This window comes from Microtus ochrogaster, unplaced genomic scaffold, assembly GCF_000317375.1.
Source record: "Microtus ochrogaster isolate Prairie Vole_2 unplaced genomic scaffold, MicOch1.0 UNK82, whole genome shotgun sequence".
In the NCBI taxonomy this organism is placed as follows: Eukaryota; Metazoa; Chordata; class Mammalia; order Rodentia; family Cricetidae; genus Microtus; species Microtus ochrogaster.
The window spans coordinates 497,737-508,871 of record NW_004949180.1 but is presented as its reverse complement, the minus strand read 5'-3'; the positions used below and the strand labels follow the sequence as shown (position 1 = coordinate 508,871).

General features: G+C 40.1%; 1 protein-coding gene across 2 annotated transcripts in view; it reads right to left on the bottom strand.

The window, feature by feature from the left end:
* Nucleotides 1-1,786: 1,786 nt before the first annotated feature.
* Nucleotides 1,787-11,135, bottom strand: part of Ppil4 (peptidylprolyl isomerase like 4) — a 32,347-nt gene continuing 22,998 nt past the window's right edge. For both annotated transcript variants that reach the window (XM_005370640.2, XM_026777781.1), the window contains exons 12-13: nucleotides 10,437-10,584; nucleotides 1,787-2,520 (exon numbers count right to left, since the gene is read on the bottom strand). In XM_005370640.2, the coding sequence (XP_005370697.1) occupies nucleotides 2,269-2,520; nucleotides 10,437-10,584 (400 nt within the window). In that variant the 3' untranslated portion in view covers nucleotides 1,787-2,268. The remainder of the gene's footprint in view (nucleotides 2,521-10,436; nucleotides 10,585-11,135) is intronic.

The following is an 11,135-nucleotide window of genomic DNA, read 5'->3' as shown; positions in this document are numbered from 1 at the left end:
AGAAGCAGGCAGAACTCTGTGAGTTTGAGGCCAGCCTGGTCTACATAGCTAGTTCCAGGACAACTAGGGTTGTTGCACAAAGAAACCCTGTCTCAAAAAACAAAAACGACAAAAAAAATTATAATAATAAAAGAAAGAAATCACCTGGTGAAAACCACAGCTTCTCAAAAGGAAATTCTTGTATATTATCTTTGGGAATGTGAATTATTATAGCCACTATGGAAAACAGTGGAGATATCTGAGTTGGGGAAATCTTGGAGGATAGTACTATTGTGATCCAGCAATCTAACAAGTTTCAATTGGTCCTAGTTCACTGCCATATTAGTTACAACAGCTCAGACATAGAATAGATCTATTGGCTAACAATATAACATACTGAGAAAATATGTCATAAATACACAACAGGCCAATTCTGTTTATCCTTTAGGAACGAAACTGTCACTTGTAACAGCATGAACTGGGAAGACATTAATACTGAGTGATATAAGCCAGGCTCAGAAAGATAAATTCTATGTGACCTCATTTTTATGGGAGGAAAGTCTATAAAAGTAGAATTCAAGAATGAAATGATTGGCAGATGAATGTGGCTTGAATAACAATGGCCTCCATAGGACCATAAGAAGTGACATTCTCAGGAAGTGTGGCCTTGGTGGAGGAGTACGACACTGGGGGCGGGCTTTAAGGTCTCAGATGAAGTGTGGCCCTCTCTCTTCCTGCTGCCTGCTGATTCAGATGTAGAAATCTCAGTTCCTTCTCCAGCACGTCTCCCTCCATGCTGCCATGCTTCCCATCACGGCAAGGATGAACTAAACCTCAACTGTTAGCCAGCCCCAAGTAAATGCCTTCCTTTATAAGAGTTGCTGTGGTCATGGTGTCTCTTCACAGTAACAGAACACTAAGACAAGGGATAAAGGAGATTTGGGTCAAAGGCTGTATGTTTTTTACTAGATGAAAAAAAAATGTCTGAGAAGTACTGCAGAGAGTGCAAGCTACAGCTAATAATAATGGAATAGATTTCAAAATCCCCGAGAGCAGACTCTGGCCAGAAGAAAAAAAAAGTGAGCTGATGCTTGTAAATAAATTTACTCATCCCAGATATGAACACATAACACACACTACACCTCCATAAGTACATAACATTACTGCCAGATGTGTAGGGAAAATAAAACAGCTTCTCAAAATTTGCAACAAAGGACATTTTGCCCTGAAACACTTGTGTATAAATTTTTACCATTTCAATATTCCAGAGCTATTAAATCAAGTTTCAGCTGTCAGTAGGTGAATTCTGTTTCCAGCTCTTCTCTTGCTCATTCTTCCAGACCACACTTTAGAATCATCTGTTGAGCAACACTTACAGCTGTCTATCCAGGACGGCTCTGTTTCTTCATCTCGGGTGTATGTGCATGCACAATTGTGTGCAGGTATGTGGAGGCAAGGTCAGTCAGGTGTCTTCCTCAATCACTCTCCATCACAGTTTTTGAGACAAGGTTTCTCACTAGCCCTGGAGCTTCACCTGCTCCTGCCTCTCCAGTGCTGGGACAGAAGCATGCACTGTCAGCCTGGTTATGTGGTCCTGAGGATCGGAACTTAGTCCTATGCTTGTGAAGCAAGCACAGGGCAAGCTGAGCCATCTTCCTAGCCAGGAAGCCAACTTTTTACATAACTAAGCCTCTTCTACTGGTGGTCAAGACTATGTACAGCAATGAAGCAACAAAGGCCCCATCAACAGAACAACTGCCCCTATCCATTACAACTATGTAACAATAAAAATGAATCAACTCTTAAGAAAAGTCACAGAAGTAAACATATATTGTGTCATTTTTATAAAATTCCAAACCATATGAAATTAACAGCAAGGTAAACACAACTTAGAATGATAAAATCTGGAGGAAGAAAGGACATGAAACCTCCATAGCAAGCAACCCTCTTACACTGCGGTCGGGTATACAATTTACTATGTTTTATGTATTATATACAACTCTATGGACTTCTATGGTATGAAATGCTTCATTTAAAAAAGGCTGAAAATATGAAAGATGTTAAATATGAACAATAACATGTATGCACAACAATAAAATTTGTATAAAAAGTATACACAGAAAATGCCCACTCTCTTCCAGTGCCCCACACCCTTAGTGTTAACCTGGAGGGATGCACCATCAACATGGAGGCAGAGTTAGCTGTGCCAGCAGGAACTCTGAGCGTCTGCGAGAGCTCCAAACCAGGCAGGAGCAGACCTCCTAGCCACTCACTTCCTCTTCTTCCCTCTCATCTGTACTTAGATCTTTCTTTGTCTTTGGATTTTTTTGGACTTCTGCTTCGGTCTCTCTTTCTACTCCTTTCCCTTTCATAGGGATCTGTCTGGTACTTGGGTTTGTGGCTGTTACTATAGTGACCATCCCTTTCTCGAGATCGGCTACGACTGCGGTTCTGACGTCGGTCTCTCTTTTCACTTTTCTGTTTCTCCCAACAGCTTTCTTCATCTTCATAATGGCCAAAGCCCATTTCTCTGTAGATATCCTGTCAAAGAAATGTGGTTTTAAAGTTGGTCAGTAAAATGATCATCTATGAGCACTATCAATTCATAAAGCCACAAAGCCATTAGCAAGTCATTGCAACAATTCAAATCCATTTTTTAAAATTCACTTTATTTTTATTTTCTGTGCGTAGGTGTTTTGCCTGTCTGGATGTCTGTGTACGAGTGTTGGATCTCCTGGAACTAGAGTTACAGTCACAGCCATCTGTAAGCACCATGTGGTACTGGAAATTGAACCAGCATTCTCTGGAAGAGCAGCCAATGCTCTTCACTGCTGAGTCATCACTCCAGCTTTCAAATTCATTTTCATTTTTTTCGTGGGCAGGTTCATGCTATGTGGCCCAAGCTGGTACTGAATTCACACTTCTTTAGTCCCAGCTTCTCTCAGCCACCTGCCCTCACGGCTTCAGTGTGTACTACTCCTAATACTAGAATCTCAAAACTATATAAACACAAATAACTCAGAAAAGTTAACCTTTTTTTTTTTTAAGAACAATCATAAAAAAAAAGTTTTTTACATCTATTTCAGTTGAGCTGAGGGATCAGATCTAAACATAAGGAACTGATGCAGCCCAGCAAACTCTGAACAGGCCTTGTTTCAATGGTATCAGAGGCACAAACGCAGGCCTTCACACATGCCAGGTAAATGTTGCACGATATCCCCAGTCCTAGAGCAACACTCAATGCTCTCATCACACACAATCCTATTCCACTTTCTCACTCTCCACTTCCCCAAAATGTGGTCCCATCACTGAGCTGCAGTAAAACGACTGAAGTTCCCCTAACAATTCAAAAGATGTCACTCAAATAGCACAGCTAAGCCAGCCAAGCTAAAGTGAAAGGAAAATAGACACTACAAATGTTGGTGTGGACAACACCAAAGCCCCCAAGAGGCTGGCCTTGAATTCACTCTGTAATCCAGGTAAGCCTTGGACTCCTGATCTCCTTGTCCCAACCTCCTAAGGAGCTGGAATTACAGGCCTATGTTATGTTACCACACTTGCCTCATTTTTTTTTTAATTACTGAGCACACATTCTATTAGTCCCCTACCGCTGGTTAATTTTAAAGTGTTCTCTAATGTCATCTCTTTATGTCTTCAAATACATTTTACATGTTCAAACTAGGCTGATACATGATGTGTTAAAACTCTTACTGAAGGGGGCTGGAAAAATGGCTTAGTGGTTAAGGGAACTTATTTGTCTTCCAGAGGACCTGAGTTCATTTCCCAGCACCCATAAGACAGCTCACAACTGTCTGTACCTCTGACTGGACAACCATGGCAAAACATCAATGCACATAATAATAAATAAATTAAAAAACAAAAAATATTTGTTTAAAAAAAAAAAACCTCTTACTTAATATGTCAGACATGATGGCACATGCCTTTAACCCAAGCCCTGTGAGGAGGCAGAGACACGTGGATCTCTATATGAGTTTGAGGCCAGCCTAGTATACATGGCTCCAGGCCAGTCAAAACTACATAGTGAGATCTCCTGTCTTTCCAAAAAGAAAATATCTTACTTTCCTATCCTTAAAAGTGAATTAAGAAACAATCTATTGGGCTGGAGAGATGACTCAGAGGTTGGGAGCACTGGCTGCTCTTCCAGAGGTCCTAAGTTCAATTCCCAGCAATCATATGGTGGCTCACACCCATCTGTAATTTGATCTGGTTCCCTCTTCTGGCATGTAGACAGAACACTGTATAAATAATAAATAAATAAATTTTAAAAAAAAGAAAGAAATAACTAAGAGACCAATTGGGGCTGGAGAGACAGCTTAGCAGTTAAGAGCACCTGTTTTAAAAAAAAAAAAAGAAATAATCTATTGTTGTAAAGATAGCAAAAATGGGTCTGTCTGGGCTGGAGGCACAGGGGAGATATATTAAAGTGCTTACTGAGCAAGCCATAGCCCTGAGTTCAGTCTCCAGTTCACACCCCCAAAAGATGGATATTTGGAGAACTGAGAACCACTTTGACTACCCAACAGGCAAGCTGCAGCTAAATACTACTCAATTTCCTGTAACCCAGTAAAACCCAAACTTCAACAACACAAAGCCATTTATGGAATTAAGGTATAAGGTGAAAATTAAGCAGATGAGTTTCTGAACTGAACAGTTTGCAGAAACAAGTGAGAGCACCCTTAGGAAACTGGACTCTTGTCAGCCAACAACAGCACACAGCAACATCTACTACACCTACAACCTAATCTACTGAAGTTCCTGTAATTATGTCTCCCAGACTACAATAGGAAATACCAATGTTGAGCTTTCTTACAAAGAAAAGAAATTAATATAGCTATATTGTCAAATCAAAATATAAAACCCAAAACTTACTTTAATGTACTTAATGGGGAAAACGTTAGAAAATGATAATTCAGAATCTAACCCTTTGATAGTTACAAATACATTTAATTATTTTTAAACTTAAAGGGCGTGTGTACGTGTCAGAGGACAGCTCCCAGCAGTTGGTTCTTTCTTTCCACATGCTAGGCTGGAGTAGCATGGTCCCACACTGGTCCTCGAGCTTCTGGGAGACTTTCCTGTTTCTGCTTTCCGTGTCAACACAGGAGTGCAGGGAGGATAAATGTGTGGCACCAGAGCAAGCGATTTTTTCCCCCCTTCTTTCTTTTTAAAGGGAGTTCCAGGAACTGAACTCAGGTCATTAGATTTGCATGGCAAATGCTTTTTACTTGTTGAGCCATCTCCTCAGCCCTTAAAATTCTTTTAAAGCTGCTAACAGCATTTCTTCCTTTTTACTGCATGCCAAAAGAAAAAGATTGCCACTGTAAAGTTTTAAGTAAACAGAAAGCTGACTAGGGAGATAGCTCAGTCATAAAGCACCTGCATAGAAGTGCCTGGTTCAGATCCAATCTCCCATGTGAAAACTTAGACAAGATGACATGTGCCTGTAACCCTAGCACTGTTGGAATTGTGACCAACAGATCCCTGGAGCTTCCTTGTCAGAGAGCTTAGTCAATCACTGAGCTCTGAGTTCAGGAAGAGATGCTGTCTCAAAGAAAATAATATGAAGAACAGAGGAAGACACTTAACTTGAACCTCTGCCCCCCCCCACACACACCACAGATATATACTTGCACACAAATATAAGCACAAAAACATAAACACAAAATTTAAAATAGCTCCCCCCCAAAGTAGGATAAAAAGAGTCCTAAAACAGAGGAGACGATGGCCTTAAAAATAATCAGTCTTCTCATTTCTTTAAAACTCTGATTATCTCAAATGTTTATCTTGGGCCTGGATTCACTGAAGATATCTAAGTACAGGTTTGAACACCTGTAGCTAAAAGCGATAAGGGCTTCAAAGGTTTTCATAGAAAACATGTTAAACATTCATAAGAATGTACTACAATGATTATTTTAAAAGACTGGGGTGATCTAGAATAAGCAGAAATTAAGAGAAAAGAGGTACACTATGGAGATGACTGAGTGGGAATGGCCTGTAAGTCCAGCACTGTGTGGAATGGCAGAGACATAAGGATTGCTTGAATTTCTTGGCTACAGTCTAGCTGCAGGTCTGGTAAGAAGCCCTGACATAAAGGAATAAGCTGGAAAGTGATAAAGCAGGAAACCTTGATGTGGGATTCCCCTCTATATGCTGTGATTACCACTAGGAAATAAAGGAACTGATTTGGGCCTATAGCAGAGCTATAAGGAAACAGAGCTAGCGGGGAAAACTATACAGAATTCTGGGAGAAAGGAGGAGGAGTTAAAAGCAGTGATTTAATTAATATGGTTTCTGTGTTGTGATTATTTCAGTTCTGGGCGGCCAGGACAAACAAGCGACCTCCTTACTACAAAATCTGGCATCCTCCGTTAGTCTCCAGAGCACATACTCTACATATACATGCATACATGTACTAACATGCACACACACAAACAATAACTTTTAAGGGGGAGTAGATTCTCTGATTAGATGGCGTGGATACTGGACTATGGGCCAATTCTACTAGAATAACAAGAGAATTAATGAAAGAAGACTGAGAATATGTTCCTGGTTAAAAAAAGCCAGCAGTAGGCTACTTAGGAATGTAAATCTGATCTAAACTATAGATCAATGCTTACTATAACTACAGGTCAGTAACAACCTTCTTCCTTTACAATTTCTTCATTGTGAAATGGGGATAAAAGAGCTTTCCTCACATTTTAAGAACAAAAAAATGAGTTTATGTTGGGCAGTGGTTGCACACACCTTTAATCCCAGCACAGATTAAAGGCAGAGACAGGTGGATCTCTGTGAGTTCAAGGTCAGCCTGGTCTACAGAGTGACTTCCAGGATAGGCTCCAAAAGCTATAGAGAAACCCTGTCTCGGGGGGGTGGGGAGGGGAAGAGGAGAGAGAGAGAGAGAAAAAAATGACTTTATTGCTTTTATCTTTATTTATGTATGTGAGGAACATTTGAAAGAATGGACAGATATAGTTTAAAATCTACAGCAGGAGCTGGGTGGTGCTGCAAGCATTTAATCCTAGCAGTTGGGAGGTAGAGGCAGGCAGATCTGAGTTCAAGGACAGTCTGGTCTATAGAGTGAGTTTCAGGGCAGCTGTCTATACAATAGAAACCCTGTCTTGAAAAACCAAAAATAAAATAAAATCTGTAACAGGATATGAGTGATGACAAAATTTAAAAAGTTAACAGGCTATAAAAAGGAGAGAGATTATGCTTCTGTTAGATGACACTGAGGGGTAGGAATGTATGCTGTTTAGGAGTATTTATCAAATATATATTTACTAAACTATTTTTAGCTCTAGAGAGATACTGAAGACCTGTACTCCTATTTCCAGCACTCACACAAAAGCCAGGTGTGAAATACAACTCTGTAACTCTAGCATTGGGGTTGAGGAAACAGCAGGATTTTGGGAGCCCCTCCAGCCAGCCAGTCTAGGCAAATGGTAATACCAACTGCAGTGAGAGAAATAAGGTAGAAACCTTACACAGCCAAGTGTGCTTAAACATCCATGCTAACATCCTTCTACACACACAGAGAAAACACTATTAAATGATGACCAACAATAAACACATATTCATTATAAGACAAAAAAGGGGGGGAGGGATGGCATGGGATTCAAGTCATACTTTGTATGTGTCCTAAGTTCTGTAATTTTTCCTTTTAAAAAAACAAAAAACAAAACTCAGAGCCTCACTATGTAGCTCTGTCTGGCTTCAAACTCTCCCTGAGCCTTCCTGCCTCAGTCTCCCAAGCACAACAGTAGATGTGCATCACAAAAGCATCCAGTTAAATTTTATTTTTGAATCTTACTGTTTTAAAAACTACTAACCGTTTCATCTCAGCTCTTGGGAGGAAGAAGCAAAGACAGGTGAATTTGAAGCCAGTCTGGTCTACATAATGAGTTCTAGGCAAGCTAGGGCTACACAGTGAAATCCTGTCTCAAAACAAAGCAAGCCATAAAACAAAACTATAAATCAAATATAAATAAATATATGTGAGTGTATATATATACATATATATATTTTTGCACAATCCATTAACATGAAATAGAAAATGAGACAAACTACCTGAAACAGGAACCAAGCTAATGACCTATCCACAGGAAGAACTATTGTAAGTGACTGTAAAGCAGTACCTTGACAGTACTAGCGGAAGAAATGAGATTAGCCAGCTATAGGAAACGTTTGCACACACCTGTCCACGCTTATTGTAACAATCTTTCTGTGAAGGATTATCTCCTTTCTCAAAGAAGGAAACTGTGACTCAAAGTTAATTGTCAAACCAAGGGCAAGCAATGTAGAAATGTCACTCTTAGCTCTCCTAACAGCAAGAACTTAGCTCTGCTTACCCTAGCCCATCTCTCCACCTGTGTCTCTCGCTTTACATTTTCATGCTCCTGTGTTCCCTGCCTCCACACTTAGTCCGGCTATATATCAAGTTCAAGGCCAACCTTGATTACAGGAGACCCTGTCAATAAACAACCAAAGGAATCTTCAAACCTACTAGCAGTGCTGCACATAAATACATGCTGGCCATCAACATTTATTGTAGCAGCATCCACAATAGCTAAGTTATGGGCACAACTAAGTGTCTAACAACAGAGGAATTGATAGGGAAAATGTGAATATCCACAATAAAAACTTTTTTCAGCCATAAAGTATGATGTCCTAGGTAGTAAATGGATGCAACCAGAAAATCATATTCAGCAGATTTAGTCTCAGAAAGATAAATTGTGTAAGTTTTCTCTGATTTGTGGCTTTATATTTTATACAGTCATATATATACATATACATACATATGTATATATATATATAAAATTGTCTAGGCATTAGACAAGGGGACTAATGGGAAAGGAGTGGAGGGGATATTCACAACAGAAAATATATACATGTGGGGGCTGGAAAGATGGCTCTGCTCTTCCAGAGGTCCTGAGTTCAATTCCCAGCAACCACATGGTGCCTCACAGCCATCTGTAATGAGGTCTGGTGCCCTCTTCTGGCCTGCAAGGATACATGCAGATAGAACAGTATATATGTAATGGTCTGTCCTGTCCCTTTAAGAGACAAGACCCGCCCACTCCCTCCCTGTCCAGCAGGGCATCTTCTTTTCACTTACAGCTGGAGCTCCTTCCTTTCTGTCTCTCTCCTGAGGAGGCAGCTGCTGCAGTGGCTCACCACCCCTACTCCATCCCTTCTCCTTCCCTCCCTCCCCCTTCTCTGTTTCTTTGCTCATCCCACTCTCCCCCCTTCCCTTCCATAATCCACTAAATAAATATCTAACCTCACTCTGCAAGGGGTGCCTATCGGACTGTCTCTCACCCACCCAAGACAGTGGTTTCTTGTGGAACTGGCTGCCCTGCCGAGGTCTCTCACCCTGCCTAAGACCCATTGGTCCTCATGGCCACTAGGGGGCTCCCTGCTTGGGATCTGGCTGCCTTCGTGACCCTGTGTGGTCTCGGGACCTGCTGCCCGCTGCAGCCACTTGGGGATCTGTGCCGTTTTACTTTTACCATAACAATATATATAATAAATAAATAAATCTTTTTTAAAAAAGAAAAAATATATGCATGTAAGAAGAGTTATACAAAGATTAAGGAACTGCAGAGACTGTGCCTCAGATAGGAGTGCTGACTATACAAGCATAAGGAACCATGTTCAAATTCCTAGAACTACATAAAAAGCTGGACAAGATCACAAGCCTGAAATCACAGTGCTATGGAGAACGGAAAGGATGACTGCTGGGGCTCGCTGGCTGCCAGGCTTAGTAAGATCCTGTCTCAAGGGAATAAGATGGACAGAGATAAAACAGGACACCAAGTGTCATCCTCTGGCTTCCCTGCATGCATACCCCATGGACATACACTATATACAAACAGACATAGACACAGACATACACATACACATAACTTAAAGTTTTTAAAGTGCTAAGGGGTTGATAGATGGCACAACACTGAAGAACATTTACTGCTCTTTCCAAAGGACCCATGTTTGGCTCCTATCACACACAAAACATTGGCTCCTAACTGCCTGTAACTCCAGCTCCAGGGGATCCTATTCTCTCTTCTGACCTCCAAAAGCAAGATCATGTATTTAACAGGCATGCATAAATTAAGTAATAACAACAAACCTTTTAAAAAGTGTTGACAAATTAAGTTAGCAATTGAGAAACAATTTTTCAGCATAGCCATATTTTTTTTTATGAAAGTAAGTATCCGTAGGTAAGGAGATCACTCTTGGTTAAAATGTAGAAATACATAATAAATTCTGAAAACAATATTTATACCCTGTATGATACATTTTTTAAAATTAAGACGCATTATCCTGTGTGCCCATTCTATAACTCAGAGAAGGAACAGTTCAAATTACACTACCAAGATGTACTGTACAAAAGGAAAAATATCAATTTCTTCATATTTAAGCCTGAATGTTAGAAATACCTGATTAGGATTTTTGATTGGCATATATTCTTCATCTTCCTTTTCTTCAGAGCAGTGACGGGTTTTCTTTTTGTGTTTTTTACTGGTGTGTGAGTGACTTGACTTTGAGTCTTCTGCCTGCTCATCTAGTATAAGATCATATTTTGCACTTACATTTAATTAAGGACAAACAGGATAAATAATGGAAGCAAAATATAAGAAATATGGTAAACAAGGGAGGCCATAAAACTAAATGTAACTTAAAACAAATAATACCTGAAAACACAGAATACATTTAGAAAACAAGAATACAGTCTTCATTACGATCAAGAGAAATGAGAGGAATCCTGGCATCAGACAGCTAATAACCACCAGGCAAAAATTATAAGTGGAATAAAAATATATTTGTCAATAATGAAAAAACTTAATTTAGAAAATGAGGCATGACATCAGCTAGAAAAACTGAAGGTATTACGAACCCCAAAGCCAGAGGCACTCTACAGATAGAAGGTGCACTGCACAACTCTTCTCAAGACAGTCAGGAAGTTAGCAATAAGCAGTGACAACAAAGAAATTCTTTTAAGAATTTATAGCAATTAGGGGCTGGAGAGATGGCTCAGTGGTTAAGAGCACCACCTGCTCTTCCAAAGGTCCTGAGTTCAATTCCCAGCAACCACATGGTAGCTCACAACCATCTGTAATGAGGTCTGGTGCCCTCTT